At 41.3% G+C, this 16922-nt stretch overlaps 1 protein-coding gene across 18 annotated transcripts in view; it reads left to right on the top strand.

The window, feature by feature from the left end:
* DLGAP1 (DLG associated protein 1) overlaps positions 1-16922 on the top strand; it is a 904837-nt gene that overhangs the window by 600993 nt on the left and 286922 nt on the right. Inside the window, exon 1 of one of the 18 annotated variants that reach the window (XM_086682550.1) lies at positions 7235-7473. The exons of the other annotated variants lie outside the window; for them this stretch is intronic. Coding sequence (XP_086538676.1) covers positions 7423-7473 — 51 coding nt within the window. The 5' untranslated portion in view covers positions 7235-7422. Of the gene's footprint in view, positions 1-7234; positions 7474-16922 lie in introns of those variants that run through there. 18 annotated transcript variants of the gene reach the window in all.

Here is a 16922-nt window from a genome sequence, read left to right on the forward strand (position 1 = left end):
GGATTTCTTCTAAAATGTACTGAACTAGGTTTTGGCCAGTTATTTCTATTTCTACTTTTATTTTTATTATGTGTAACTGAAATGTAACATTACATTTGTCTCAGGTGTACCACATAATGATTTCAGATTTATATCTATCATGAAATGATCACCACACTAAGTCTGATTAACAGTCATCATCACACATGATTACAAAAAAAAAAAAAAAAAACGTTTTTCTTGGGATGAAAACTTTCACGATCTAGTCTCTTAGCAACTTTCAAATATGCATTGCAGTATTATTAACTATAGTTACCCTGCTGTACATTACATTCCCAGGACTTAGGTATTTTACAACTGGAAGTGTGTACAATTGATCTTTAACAATTGCATCCACCCCCAACCCTCCGCCCCTGGCAACCACCGATCTGTTCTCTGTATCCAGGAGCTCGCTTTTGGGTTGTTTTTGTTTTGTTTTCTTTTTTTAGATTTCGAAATCCATCCATGCTGTTACAAATGGCAGGATTTCCTTCTTTCTATGGCCAAGTAATATTCCATTATATGTGCACCACATCTCCTTTATCCATTCATCCACCAGGGGACACCGATGTCATTTCCATATCTTGGCAATTATAGATAATGCTGCACTGAACATGGGAATGTTAGCGATTGGTTCTTTGCTGACATTTTTCTGTTGACATCATGCCTGTCTATAGCTTGTTCCCTATTATTTTCCCCCTAGAAAGGCTCATTTGAGCAATATAACCCAAATTCCTGCCTGTTCAAAGCCATGTTTTCACTTGAGTCTTTATACTTGAAGGAGAGCTTGACTGGATAGAAAATTCTTGGCTTCTGCTTTCTGGGCTTGATATCTTATAGATAGATACTGCTCTCCTATGTTCCGAGGTTAAGTGTTTCTGTGGGTTATCTGATCTCAACCTCCTTTTTTCTCCTTCAACCTGGATTTTATCTTTCTGCCCAACTGCCTAAAGGGTTGTTTCCAATAGTTTCTCTGAGATATGTCTTTATGTTGATCATTCTGAATGGCTTGTCACTGATAAAATGGGTACCTTTTCATTAAATCAAGTTGAGCCTTTTTTTTTATTTCAGCAAAACTTCATTGAATTATATTTTAAGTTAATTATTTTATGCTATTACTTTGATTTTCTTCTTCAGAATTACAGCCATCCATATGTTGGATAGATTTCCTTGCTTCTCTAATCCTTCTCTTTTTATCACCACTTCCCTGCTCTTTTCCGTTTTTATCTTTCCTGTCCCTTCATTTACCTTCCTTTCTTTCAGTTCTGCCTGTTCCTATGTCACATCCTCCAACTGTCTACAAGGAACCTTTTCTGGTATCCTCATTTCTTCCCTGAGTGTTTATAATTCTTCTTTGTGATCTTCTTTTATAGCTGTAATTGCTTCATTAATTATGTTTTGAATTTGGGGTATGTTTCCAATCTTCTTTGTGGCAACATCTTTTCCCAGTGCATTTTTATTATTTACTCTTTTTTATATTCTTTTTTTTTTTTAATGTTTATTTTTGAGAGAGAGCACACGTGCATGCAAGCAGGGGAGAGGCAGAGAGAGAGAGGGAGACAGAGACTCTGAAGCAGGCTCCACACTGTCAGCGCAAAGCCCGACGTGGGGCTCAAACCCACAAACTGTGAGATCATGACCTGAGCCTAACTCAAGAGTCGGATGCCCAACCAACTGAGCCACCCAGGCGCCCCTTTTTTATATTCTTTATAGTACCTGTATGTGTATTCCTTTTATGTGACTCCTATCTGAATGAGTTATATTTTCCTAGAGAATCAGAAGTTTCCTTCAGAGGGAATGGTGGGCAGTAGTTTCCCAAGAACCAAGGGCTGCCTTTGCTGTTGCTACAGTTTAAACTGTTTCTTTATAATATGATGCATCTATGGAGTCACACATCCTCCAACTCTCAGACCAAACCTAGTTCTTTTCTCCTTCAATTACTTCACACAGGCTGCCTGTTGTATGGGGACACAAAGGATACAGTCATCTTGAGAAAGAATTGTTCTGGCCCTTAATGAAAGTTGCCCACTTATACTCCACCACCTACGTTAGTTCCAGACCTTTCCACGGCTTTCCTTTCACACTGAGGTCCTCACTTTGGACGACTGTGTATTTGACGGAGCTCCGCTGCATCCAGGTCCCCCTCATGCCTCTAATTTACCTGCCACATTATTGTGACTTCCCTCCTTGGCTTTCCGCTGGACTCCGACTTTGGAGTTGGCGCATTTTCTGCCGGTTTTGCTGAAAATATGATTTGTGGGCTTCTCTTCGTTTTGTTGTGCTGCTGTTTTTGTTCTTTGGAATGGATTCCAGGAGGAGAAGGGAGAAAAAATTCAGTTTCTGTGAAAACCAGTCCTGTTAATATTTAGAAATATTTTCCTGCTCTTTTCTTTCTGCAAAAATGAGTTTGCATAAGAAAGCTCAGAGCATGTGTTTACCTATCGACCAAGGTGCTTTCCTAACATAAAAATAAAAGCAAAGCACGGTCAGCTTTTCTTACTAACTTCTTCATAAACCCGGGCCGTTTCTCTTCGCGCTAGGAGACCTACTATTTAACAGCCTATTCTAGGATGATGTTGCCTTGTAAGTTCAAGCCTATCAAGCTGTTATCTCTTGGATGATTTAAAAGCCTTCTCTATCTTTGTCTTTTGCTACTGCACTTTCTTGAACAATCTTTAAGATTAGCTACCTGGATTCTGGGGTCCTACCAAAAGTTCTTTGAGTACATAAAGATATCATTTGCCTGGGCACAAAAACTTAAGCTGAGTGTTTTCAGGTGTGTCCTCTTTTTTTTTTTTTAATTTTTTCTAATGTTCATTATTTATTTTTGAGAGAGAGAGAGAGACAGAGTGCAAGAGGGGGAGGGACAGAGAAAGAGAGAGAGAGAGAGAGAGAGAGAGAGAGAGACGGAGACACAGAACCCAAACCAAGCTCCAGGCTCCGGGCTGTCAGCACAGAGCCTGATGCGAGGCTCGAACACATGAACTGTGAGATCATGACCTGAGCCTAAGTCGGACACTCAACCGACTGAGCCACCCAGGCACCCCTAGGTGTGTCCTCTTTTTAAAAAGGAAAATGTCCTTATTGAGAAAATCAATTTATTAATCTATTAATCTAGTAAATCTTATGATATTTTAAATTAACATCCTGCATGCTAATTTTCTAAGCAAAAGTCATGTGTTTGACTAATAGTGGATCTTCATGCAGTGGTGACATCAGAGCCATGTTGACCAGGGAAAAAGAGAATGATCAGATTTTATAATGAAGAAGAATAGCCCTGACTCCCAACACAGAACACATGCTTTAAATTATTTTGCTAGTAGCAATTATACTGTCATCACCCTCTCACCACAGCCTGCCAACTTCAGAGCTCTTTCCTTTATTCATTCAAGAAATATTTATTAAATGCCTACTGTTGCCAGGCCCTGTGTAGTTGCAAAGGATACAGTGATGATCAGAAACAGACATGATCCCTACTCTCATGCTCCTTATTGTCAGTGGGGAAATAAATATTACTAAAATCGACTGCACAAATAAATTTAAATTTACTACTATGTCAAGGGCTCCTGATGAACTGTGGTGGGAGCTGTCCCTTGTCTGCAGTCAGGGCCGCCCTTTCCTTTAGTGGGAGGAATTGGCAGAATCGAGCTTCCCACAGGACTAGGGCCCCTACGGATTCTAAGGGATTGGGCAACTGGTATTTCTTAACACTACATAAACATCTTGCACCTAAGATAAGACTGCTGGGTCCCTAACGCCCAGAATGCTTATTCCCTGCCTTTCCTCCATGCAATGCATTCCTCTTACTTGTCTTTTTAGGAGAGTGACCAATGGGGAGGTAGATCTCTCCATAGTTCGTTTAACTAAGAGACTCAATGGAAGCCAAGTCTCTTCAAAGATGCCAAGAATGTAGTGGCCCATGCACCTTCTGAGCCCACCGCTCACAAGTACAAACCTATCCCAAGGGACCACTTTGCTCAGTACCTGTGAAGGAGATTATGATACTCTAATAATTACGGACAGAACTTCAGAGAAGCACGCCCTAGGAAGTGATGACTGAGATTAGGTCTGAAGGAAGAACTAGTCAATTAGACTATGAATGAAGGGAATCATGCAACGGCAGGAAGAAACAAAAGGGTCAGAGATAAATCTAGTGTGGCTGGGTCACCAAGATAGTGCAAGAGGAGGTTGGGAAGATATGCAGCACTATATCATTCAAGGCCCTGGGGTTGTGTTTAAATTTTGAATCTTTATATTCTCACTGTTGTGTGGAGGAGGGTAGAAGTAGGGAAAGCTGACATTCGCTTTGCCTTCTGAAAACATCCCTTTAGATGGAGTGAAACAATAAGAAACGTGGAAGAAGCCACGAAAGGTAAAATATACATCCCAAGTAAAAGATCCTGGCGGCTGGGACTAGGGTGGAGATGGTGATATTGAGGCAAAAGTTGGATAATTTCCAGAGATTCCAAATCTATAGGACTTGGTGATGCAGAGGGAGAAGGAAGTGTCCAGAACGGGACCTATGTTTCTGACTTGCATGGAAGATGGTGTTTCCATTCCCTCAAGCGGGGACTCTGGTAGAGCTTCAGTCAGGAGTGGGCAGGGGAGCCGGGAGGAGAAAATGAGCTTGATTTGGATGCTCCTGTGGATGACATGCTGTAAAGTATCTAAGTGAATGTGTCAAGGACCTGAAGCTCCTATGGGAAAGCGGGAATGAAAATGTAAATTTATGAGTCATCTGCATACAAGACGTTTTCCTGGAATCCAAACTTCTCTTCCCCATGCTTCTTCTTCTACATGTACCATCTTGTAGATCATTTTCTTTGATAGAGAAAATGGGAGAGCTTGAGAGCTTGATGTTTTGTCCTCTTCCTCCCTCCTCCCCACTGCTCCTCCTCCTCTTCCTCCTCCTTCATCATCATCTGTTATACCGTTATACCATCTGGACCAAGGCTTGGGATTATCTTTGTTCTTCTATTTGTTCCAGTTTATATCTTTTTAAAAGGCCTCTTCTTAAAATTGTGTTTGGATTTTTTTTTCCTTTAATTTTTTTTTTTTTTTTTTTGGTTTTTAGTTTTTGGTTTTGTCTGTTTGGTTTTTTTGTTTTGTTTCATTTTTTTAGTAGGCTCCATGTCCAATGTGGAGCCCAATGTGGGGCTTGAACTCACGACCCTGAGCTGAAATCAAGAGCCAGATTCTTAGCCAACTGAGCCACCCAGGTGCCCCCATCTTGGTGCAATTCTTATAGATGCTCATCACTTACCTGTATTCATCCTTGATGGAAAACTCATCTCTCGTGTATGAAACAAGTTCCTTTAATGGGAACACTTCAAAACCCTCCTTGTACAATCTTTCTTGCTTTTTATTCTCATCTAGGTCATTTGATATCATCTCAACAGAATTAAGAGTTGTGATCCTGTTTTCCCTCTTGAATCATCTGCCCTTATTCATCAAAAGCAAGTCTGTCCCTATTCTCCTTCTATTTTTTCCTTTTCCTCTTTCTTCTCTTTTTTCTCCTCTTCCTTTATTGTCATCCTCCCCCTCTCCTTCCTCTTCCCCTCACTCTCTCTGATATGGGGACGTTTTTTCTTTATTGAAAATTAGCCATGACTAAACATCAACACAAATGGTCCCTTTGGTCAGGTCTATAGCTCATGAATCCCCAAGGGTTTCCTACATTTGGCATTATCCTCAGTCTCCCCCCGCCCCATTTCTCCCCATCTCCTTTCTGCAGAATTTACTTTATATGACTAATTCTTATCATTACAAACACTATATGGCAGTGTTTCCATGGCAAATTAATAATTTTATTAATATGTTTATTGACATATAATTTACCAACCATAAGATTCCCTTATTAAAAATATAGAATTTAATGGTTTTAGTATATCCACAGCATTGTGCAAACATCATCACAACCTAAGATATGGACATTTTCACCACCTCAATAAGAAACTCTATTTATTAGCATTCTCTTCCCCGTACTGCTACCCTGTGCCCAGGGTGACCACGAATCCACTTTCTATCTCCCTAGATTCTGCTTATTCTGAGCATTTTATATACATAGTATCATACAAGATGTAATGTTTTGTGACTAGCTTTTTCAATCAGCCTACTATTCTCAAGATTCATCCATGTTATAGCATATATCAACACTTAATTTATTTTTAATGCCAAATAATATTCCATTGTGTAGATATACCACATATTTTTAACCATTCGCCAGCTGATGGAAATTAGGGTTGTTTCCATTTCTTGGCTCTTGTGCATAATGGTGCTATCAACATTTGTGTACAAACTTTTGTGTGGACACATGTATTCATTTCTCTTGGATATTGAAGTATGAGTCATATGGTAACTCTGCTTCACATTTTGAGGCAAATCAATCCCTTAATTATTGCTTTTCCTTTATCATTGCTCACTAGAGGCGGCTATGTTCTCACTAATTCAGGAGAGGAGAGTTTTAGGGTCTGGTTTTGCAAGGTGACAAAGACAAGAAAGGTTTCGAAGTCTTTAAGCTAAAATTACTTTGCTCAGTCATGTTGCCCTTGTCTGTTGATAATCTTGGACTTGTCTGGCTGTTATGATGGCACATTTTACTTGTTAAAGCTGGATTTTAATAAATGTTCAAATTCTGTGAAGTAAAACACCTGGGAGAGGACACTGATTGCAGTGTCCTTCCTTTGCCCATCTGGGAAGGAGACGTACTCTTGTGTTTGCCCAAGGGTTTCTGAAACCGGTTTAATTGGTTTGAGGAAAATTAAGGAATTATTAAAGAATATGACTTATTTTAGGTGAATTTGATATTCAGAAGACAGGTATCTATTCTTATTTTACTGTTGGAACCCTAACGTCTCTGTCTGCATTAGCTATTAGAATGTTGTATCCAATTTATATGTGTCTGTATACTTATCTTCAAAACTGTAAAATGCATCTGTCTTTCCATCGCTAGTCAGACAAGCCGGTATTCCTTTTTTAGAAAATTGCGGAGATCACTCCCCCATGTGTATTTCTCCTTGACAGAATACACATTAGCCACTGTGTGTGCTGCAAAGTGAGCCAGTAGCCTAAGAATCTACCGAGATAATGAAAGATAGCAATGTAATTTTGCTGGGATGGTGAGTGTGCAAGACTCTACAACTGCTATGCAAAACTGCATGGGCTTTAAAAATCTACACTGTTTACTTAAGTGTTATTCTTTAGTTATAAGATTTGATTTCATTAGTATCTTCATATGAATGAAAATGTAAAGTTGCAAGTCTAGAGTTGTGAGCCATGGCCAACCACTCCGCACCTCCCAAGTTCTGTGTTTACTGCCTTACTCACCCACTTTGCGTCGGCAAATCATAGAGAGGAGCTAACTGCTCTCAGCTGCACTATACCAAATCAAAGCTGAGATGAATAATGAACTTAATTTTCCATAAAGACATTCTGTTTGGCATTTCAGCTAATAAGGTAAGCTAATGGCAATTCTGGGCTCTGGAAAAGAAAATGAATAGTCTCTTTGTGTTTGATTTCTGTGCTAATCCATAATTTTTCTTTTAACATGCTGGAGTGAATTTCATGTTTCACGATGTGTGTGAATTTGGGATGAACAGTTTTATAAAGCGTACCCCCGATGCACCCTTTTTGGTTTATTAGGTTGCTTATGGTACCAGAGGGGCTAAGGGAGAAATCCAGCTTTTTTAGTAAGAATGACATCTCTCTAATAATGTTTTTATCATCTATAGTGCAAAATGAATTTACTAAAAAAGCAGAATACTTAGATGCAGCAAAGACAGACAAAATTATTTTAGCACTGCTTATTGAATATATTTGGCATGATATATTGTAAATTGATGTTGAATGTGCTCTAGAGAAAGCAGAATGCATACATCACGTTGGTTTCTGCGTCTTTTATTTCTAAGTACATGTTATTCTAGAGAAGGTAGTAATTTTCAATTGCTAAAATTATTCCACAGCTTCGGGGTAGGTGGGTTTTATTTTGTAAGGTTGTATTTTTAAAAGAGCAGCATAATGGTAATGTGGATTTTCGTCACGATTACTTTCTTGATTTACCATGGCTGCAATGACTTCGGTCCATGTGGAAAATGTGATTGTTTATCCACTAAAGTTCATGGGACTAAAAACCATCAGACCTCTCTGAGCCTTTCATTGCTACCTTGGCTACTGTATATCAAAAATAAGAAGGATGAAACAATTACCTGGTGGGCTTAGCTTTTTGGGATACAGATTTTCGGTGCTTAACAGTGAGATTTTCATTTTAGTCAGTGCCTAGCACAAACTAACGAAAACTTAGCAAGATGGGGAAGAAATGATCACCTTTTCTTTTTTAGAAGACCAACAGAAATGAAGAATACACTTAAGATTTATGTTTTCTGGGCTCACTGCCATGTCACCTGAAAAATCAGAGACTCTATTCTCTCAAAGTAGGTGACCTCAAAAGAGGTTTCCGAAGTCCTATGCAAAACAGCCAAAGGAGGTGGGAAATTTGGGAGAAATGAAAAGGAAATGTTTCTCCCATTCCTACTGTTCCAATCTGCCCATTCTGTTTTTGCGCGTGGGAAACGGGCTGTGGGCACCAGATATTTTTGTTTTGTGGAAATCTTTAAACATCACAATCAGACTTTTATAGAAAATGAAGAACTTTTATCCTTCCTCCCTTTAAAATGTTCACGATATCCGTTTTCCCTTGAAGTTTCAACAGGATGCTAGTTGGCGCACCACTGACTGCTACCAATGACTCGGTCCCCTGACAGGTCACCCATGTTCCACCTACAACTTTAGGCATTTCTTTTGAAAAGCCTCTAATTTAGTAAACCTATGAGAAGTCAGAGGGTGGCATTTTTGTCTATCATGGTTCATTTTTCAGAACACCAAGACAGACATATGTGACTCTTCATACTTTAAAGTTTTAAAATATGTTCAATTTCACGGCTCTTCTCTATTTGCAGAACTCTGTTGGAAGCTTCCATATGGTGGATTGTTTTGGATTTGTAAGGTGTTCGTTTTCTTTTCCTCTTTTTCCCCTTTCCCTCTCACGCCCCGTCGCTCCAGACCATTCTTGGCTGCCCCACACCCACGCACTGTTTTGCTTCCTTAATTCTGATTTCCCTTCTCCTCAGTTTCACTGGTCCAGAACCTCTGCATTGCACTGTGTCTATTTTTTTTTTTATTTTTGTTAATGTTTATTTATTTCTTCAGAGAGAGAGAGAGAGAGAGCGTGAGCTGGGAGGGCAAAGAAAGAGGGAGACAGAATCCGAAGCAGGCTCCAGGCTGTGAGCTGTCTTCATAGAGCCTGACGTGGGGCTCGAACTCATGACCTGAGCCAAAGTCGGATGCTTAACCGACCGAGCCACCCAGGCGCCCCACACTGTGTCTATTTTAAAGTTGGAAGAAACAAACCAGAAAGCAAACTTTTGTAACCACCAGGTTGTTGTTTTCTAGTCCCTGTCATTTGTAAACTAAGAAAAGCTTCATACCAGCACACTTGTTTATCTGCTGTTGCTGTCTAAAACCATCCTGATGGTGAAAATGTGCAAGGCTGTTCGACTAGCATCCTTTCCAGGATTCCTTTTTCCACAGCGGTCAGCCCACTCGTGCTTCAAGATGAGATGCAAAGTTGTTAGTCCTTTCAGACCTTCTTAGCGATGCCAACTGCAAGGCATGTGTTATTTACAGGCTCACATGTTAACTCTCTGTGCTTGTTAATTTATTAAGGAGAAAATCTAGTGCAAACAGCACCACCACCTTCCCTACACTCACGCACACACGCGCGTGCGCATACACTTAGCAAAGACGGCAGAGCAGCTATCTACCAGGGACGCTAGTAACTGAAGCAGTGGCATTGTCACAGATGGCCCCCATCATAAGAAGTTCTTGGCACTGTGGCAAGGAAGCCTGAGCAGGAGGCAGCAAACAGATTTGTTCCCAAATACACGTGAAACCCATTCTTGGGGACGATCAGGATTAAGTGGAGGAGGAGCAAAGACGAGAGAGGACTAAAATATCACCAGACTTGGTTATTAATTGTTAACCTTACCGCATTTATGCTCACAGGCTGGGGGACCCCAGGATATCTGTGTTATAAAAAATAAAGGCATTACTCCAGACCTATCACCTCTAAAACTGGGCTCAGTATCTTTCCTACAAGCCTCCTTATTCTGTGTTTCCTACCCCTGTAAATAGCACCACTATCTACCCATTATTTTCAACCCAGAAACACGGGGGAAAACTTTGATTTTTTTTCCCCTCTACCTCACCCCCACATCTCGGAGGCAGGCTCACAAAAGTCGGTTGAATGAATGAATGAATGGGTGGTTGGATTCATCCCCAAGTCCCATGAATTTAATTTCTATTCACTTCTCTCCATTCTCTCTGCCACTATCCTAGTTAAATCATTATCGTTTCTCACCTAGATGATTACAAATACCTCCTAAGTGGTCTTCCCACCTCTGGTTTTCCATTAATCTAGTCATTTGTATACTAGCTCACATAATCTTTCTAAAATGCAGAGAGAATCACTGAATCTTCTGCTTATCAATCTTCAGTGGGTCCTCCTTACCCTTGGGACAAAAAGTCCACCTCCTTACCATGACTTACAGGGTGTGACGTAATCAGGGAACTTTTTCCTTCACAGCCTCTCTTCTTCACATTCCCTGTGTTTTTGCACTTCAGTCCTCCCTGAACTACTTTTAACTTTCTCATAGGTGCTGTGTTGTCCTGCTCAGGGCCTTTGCACGAGCTGCCTCCTCTTTGGTCTCTTCTATCCATCCAGCTCAAACTCCTTTCTTCTCTACTTAGCCCCTTTTCAACTTTCTCGTCTGGTCTGAGACAGCACTTCCTCCAGGAAGCCCTTTCTGACTGGCCAGATTTGAACCCACTCCCCTCTCCCCATCATTCTCACAGCGTTATTTCCGTACCATGCTTCTGCTATTTTATGCCAGATTGCCTATTCCGCTAGCCTATCGGTTCCGTGAAGGTAGATAGCCAGTCTCTTAGTCACATCTGTGGCCACGAACAAGTGAAAGTAAATTCCATGTGAACACATGAATAAATACTTGGACTCCTCAACAAGCTTTATTACCCTTTGTTCTGATGAGGATGCAGAAACCGAATGCAGTGTTTCTTTGTTACCCATTCCTACAAAGTCCTGTGCTACAGCAGTTCACATAAATTCTTCCATCTTCTCGTTCTTATTCCCATTTTATAAATGAGGCCACTGAGGCTTAAGTTGCCATAAATAACCCTGATATTAAGGCATGGGCCGCTCATTGTGATGCTAGGGGTCAGCTCTTTCTATTCTCCACATGGCCCACTACATCCATAGGATGAGAAAACATTTTAATCTTAAAAATAACTAATAGATAAAGGGCGCCTGGGTGGCTCAGTCGGTTAAGCGTCCAACTTTGACTCAGGTCATGATCTCACGGTTCGTGAGTTCGAGCCCCGCAGCGGGCTCTGTGCTGACAGCTCGGAGTCTGGAACCTGCTTCGGATTCTGTGACTCCCTCTCTGCCCCTCCCCCCCACCCCTGCCCATCTCTCTCAAAACTAAATAAAAACATTTAAAAATGTTTTTTAAATGAATAATAGATTGATCACTGGCTTTTTAACCTCCAGTAGTCTGCTCTGAATGTAGATTTTCCTTATTGTTAATCTGAAAGTACCTTTCTTTGTGCCATATTCTTTATTCTCAGGGTTTTTTCTGCAGGCCCTCTGTCTACAGCGTTTTCTGCCTTTCTTGCTCTCTCCATAGTGAGAGTCACTGGACCTCTCATTTCTGTTTCATTTCCATTTGTCCTTTTTTGGGGGGGGGCTACTTTAATACTTTTATTAAAGGTCATAAAAGTATCCAAGAAGATCAATAAATGTGATACAATGATATATATCCTAATATGAAGAACTTTCTTTCAGTACCTTGCTTTGCTTCACAATAGTCTATTGTCCTTTTCAGCACGGATTCCCCCCCACCCCCACCCCAGTCCTGCTCCCTGATTACTCTCTCCAGAGCACTTTTGCCTGAGCTCAGTTATTCCTTAATGTTTGTCAGCCGCAGCCTGATGTCAGACTACCTACGAGGCTTCCGCTGGCCTTTCATGGGAAAAGCAAATTACTGCTTGTTACCCACCCAGCTGCTTAATTAGCAGTATTCTCTGTGGAAGAAACATCTAGAAGTACAGCTAGAGAGGGAACATATACCGCGGCGTCTGGGAAATGATCCATGTTGTGCTGACCATGACAGCCTGTGGTCCCCGAGATCCAACACCCGGATGCCCAGTCACAGAATGGGAGAGACGATAAAGCAGTGTGTGCACAGCAAATGCTTTCACGTTGGACAGACCTAGGTATGAATCCTCTTTCTACCGTGTTTCTATCCGGTAGCCTTGAGCAAGTCCACGAACTTTCCTGTGCCTCAGTTCCTTCATCTGTAAGACAGAGGTCATAATGGTGTCTCCCTCAGCAGAGTAAAATCTCACCATGATGACAGTGTTGGTGGTTGACATAGATAGATGGAAAAATAGCCCAGATATGCCCATGTCTTAGTCCCAGGAAATTGTGGCTGTTACCTTATGTGGCAAATGTGACTTTACAGATGTGATTAGTCAAGGATGTTCGGAAGTGGAGATTATCCTGGGCTATCTGGGTGGGCCCTAAGTGGAGTCACGAGCGTCCTTGTAAGAGAGAGGCAGACAAGAGATCTGAATGCAGAAGAAGGCCATGTGGCCGTGGAAGCAGAAGAGAGATTTAAAGATGCTCTGATGCTGGTTTTGAAGACAGAGGGCAGTGCCTTGAGCTGAGCAATACAAGGAACGCAGCCCTAGAAGATGGAAAGGCAAGGAAAGGGAGTCTCCCCTAGAGCTGCCGGAGGGAGCTCAGCCCCGCCCAGAACCTGGTCTCCACTCAGCTCTGGCTCCAGAGCTGTTAGAGAATAAATGCGAGTCGTTTTAAGCCACTGAGCTTGGGATCATTTGAAACAGCAGCCTCAGGAAACTAACACAATGGTGATATTTTGGGAAATGCAAGATGACTCCGAGTGAGCTGATAACATAAGAAAAGTGACATTACGAAGGCTGATGATGGGGTGGAGAGGCCCTCTAGTTCGAAAGGTGTGGTGGGAGGTATCACGGCGCCTGCTGTGTGTTAGAGGGAGGCCAGAAATAAAAGGGCAAAGGGTGAGGCCATGTGCAGGGATTTTAGACGCAAACAGAAGCACGGAGAAGGGAGGGCCGGACGGTGACTGAGGGTGTGATGTGACAGGGAGGGTAGGGGAGCAGATGGGGTTCGGGAAAGAGTGATCAGTTACGAAGAAAGGCTGGCTTGGGGAATTTCCCTGGGCAGCGAGGATGCTGACGCAGTGTGGATTTTAGAAGAGAGGACCTGTGTCCCCTAAACAAAAGGAGCCATTTTCTATTATTCTCAGTGCCATATTACTGATAGAAAAAGACACTCCCAGGAAAGGGATTCTGAAAAAAGATTTGTGGTGCTTTAAGCCAAGTCAAGACTATTAGCAGGAGACTGAGTGCCTTCGACTTCGTCTATTTCTAGCACTACCCAGAGAGGTGTAGGCTGAAGCGAAGTTAGTTTCATTTGAGATCTCCACGTGTTGTACATAATTCGGTGTTTCCTACAGAACACATTGTGCCTTTTCACACAGCCATGCCTCCACGCATGCTAGCTCTCCTCTCCTGTCCTACCCTCCGCTGCCTGGACCCAGCTGGCAAAGTCTTGCCCATCCCTCCAGCCTCGAGTCAAGTATGAGCTCCTTGAACCAGCTTCCAGGCTAACTGCACTGGCTGGTTCCTATTGGCTACCAGTTTCGGCACTTCGTTGTCACCACACTTAAATGACTGCTGCTCCCTCCCCTCCACTAAGTTCACCTTTCCCTCCTCCTTAGACAGAGAGGTCCCTGGGGGCAAACACCAGTCTGTGGAGAACACTTCTTCTGCACCCCCAGGGCTTGGCATGCAGGAAGCATTCAATAAATGCGAACGGTTGCTAAGAAAGTAGATCTTAAATGTTCTCAGCACAAAAAAGCTTGGGTGGGGGGGGTGGTATGTTTAATCAACAGAATGAGGTATTAGCTAAAACTATGCTGGTAATCATTTTGCAGCATACATCAAACCAATACGTTGTATACCTTAAACTTACACGATGTTATATATCAATTATATCTCAAGAAAGGTAGAAACAGGAGAAAAGAAGATGTGAGGGGGCTTCAAGAACAAAAAATAAATGTGAACAGATGGATGGATGAATTGATTCACTAATTGTACCTTATGCGCAGACTTACCATGGGGTAAAGAAAAAAAAAAAAGGTTATGCATCCCAGAGCCAGTGTCTAAAGAAAATAAGGCCTTCCATCCAATTCTCTTCAAAGTAAGAAATCATAAAAGTAAATAGCACCAGAACTCCTTCGTGCATGATACACGTGTTAATTGCATTATCATCTGTTGTATAGTTCAAATGACAATTCAATATCTGGTCTAGAATTTAAGAACAGATTTTCTTCACCTTCCAGATCTGATCTGCCATCTCCTTTATGACATTTTTTTAAATCAAGGCAGACTATAAAAGGAAAATAAAGTACCATGTTAAATGCACACAAATTTAGGGGCACCTGGGTGGCTCAGTCGGTTAAGCGTCCGACTTCAGCTCAGGTCACGATCTCGCGGTCCGTCAGTTCGAGCCCCGCGTCAGGCTCTGGGCTGATGGCTCAGAGCCTGGAGCCTGCTTCCGATTCTGTGTCCCCCTCTCTCTGCCCCTCCCCCGTTCATGCTCTGTCTCTCTCTGTCTCAAAAATAAATAAATGTTAAAAAAAAAATTTTTTTTTAAATGCACACTAATTTATTTTGAAGCAAGGTTTTTTATTAAACCACAGGTTGATTTTTACGTAGTGTCTTTCACATTTGAGAGCAAATTGTCTAAAATTCACAATTGTTTTCTTAAAAAAGATAAATTTGTCATGTGCCATGGATGCTATTACTTACAGATGCTACTATTATCTTTTTATTACAAAAATAAAAGTGAGAGCAGTAGTGAAACGTGTCACGATCACATGTGGAATAAAATGATCTTATGAGAATTAAATACATCACTAATAAATTGTCAAGTGATTAAATATGCACGGCATCTCCCTACAACAAGCATGCAACTCAGAAGGCCCAATTAGTATGCCCAAGTCTCAGGGACAAATCGTAAACTACTTTATCTTCGTCCTACATCCATCTGAATATTTAGTAAGTTTAGAATTGCATAGTTAACCTGGCTCTAAGAGTTTACTCTTTACTCTGAACAACAAAGTTGCAGCTCGCTACCAAACAGGGTAACTCTGGGGGAAGGTGAAATCCTACACTTCCCATATACATCCATGTGGACTTCCCGTGGGTGGAAGGCACAGTGTCAGACATCACAGGCAACACAAATACGTGTCCCGACCATGCCCACTTTGCAACTGCTGGGCAGTTCTAGTGGTATTTGCTTACAAACCACACAATGGGCTATTTCGTAACAATCGAAAGACCCTGATCAGCGGGACCGAAACTGATCAATTGCTAAAAAAAAAAAAAAAAAAAAAAAAGTTGCCTTGAGAAAAAGAACAACTAGCATTTTAGGATTTCCTTATGTAAAGTCGACTAGTTGTATTTTTGCTGGCTTTCCCTACACTAGAATCAAGCCCTCTGCTTCTGGAAGGAGAGTGATTTTGTTGTGCTAGGGCACCAGGAAAACTCCGTTGTTTTACCCATTCACTGAAGCTTTCTTGCTGCAGATGGGTGGCCATTATTTCTGCCTTTTGCCTCTTTACCTCCTCAGTTTTAATTCCATGGCTCTGTCCCAATCTACATTGTTTTTCAATTGCTAAGAAATTAGATATCATCAACTAGTAATGTGCCGGTTAAAAACTTTTTTTTTTGTCTCTTTTCCAAACTGTCATGGAATGTAGAAAGAGGAAAAAGTTGTTAGTACTTGCTGCATCCCTCACTGCACATAACTTTGATAATCCAGGGTACTTTGCTCTCTTAAAATGAAATTATAAATGATATTTAATGGTTTTTAAAAGTTTGATATTGGGGCGCTTGGGTGGCGCAGTCGGTTAAGCGTCCGACTTCAGCCAGGTCACGATCTCGCGGTCCGTGAGTTCGAGCCCCACGTCGGGCTCTGGGCTGATGGCTCGGAGCCTGGAGCCTGTTTCCGATTCTGTGTCTCCCTCTCTGCCCCTCCCCCGTTCATGCTCTGTCTCTCTCTGTCCTAAAAATAAATAAAAAACGTTGAAAAAAAAAATTTTTTTTAAAAAAAATAAAAGTTTGATATCTAATGCTTTTTAAAAGTTTAACAAAACTGTTAAAGTTTTATTAACAAAGAGGAAACATTTGGGGGCGCCTGGGTGGCTCAGTCAGTTAAGGGTCCAACTCTTGATTGCAACTGGGGTCATGATCTTTTTGTGAGTTTTAGCCCCACATCAGACTCTGTGCTGACGGCATGGAGCCTGCCTGGGATTCTCTCTCTCTCCCCTTCTCTGTGCCTCTCTTTCTCTCTCTCTCTCATTTTCTCTCTCTCTCAAGATAAATAAATAAACTTAAAAAGAAAACAAAAAAAAAAACCCAAAGAAACATTTCTATAAAGTATAAGATTAATAATGTCCATTGCAGGGGAGGGAAAAAAAAATATTGCCCATTGCTTGCCAAAATTAATATATTCATGTTAGAGTCAAAAGTCACATACAAATAGAGTTGAGAAGAGTCATAAGTGGGAATATACTTAAATTTCACCATATGTCTAAGTGCTTCATTTTTATAGAAAAGAAATAAACACTCTAAGTTATTGAAGAGGGAGAGCTAATTCATTATACTGGAGGTTTAAACATAAAAGGGAAGGAAGAAAGAAAATAACATATGCTTGGATTCCA

This window comes from Puma concolor, chromosome D3, assembly GCF_028749965.1.
Source record: "Puma concolor isolate L17-30 chromosome D3, mPumCon1.1.hap2, whole genome shotgun sequence".
Taxonomy (NCBI): Eukaryota; Metazoa; Chordata; class Mammalia; order Carnivora; family Felidae; genus Puma; species Puma concolor.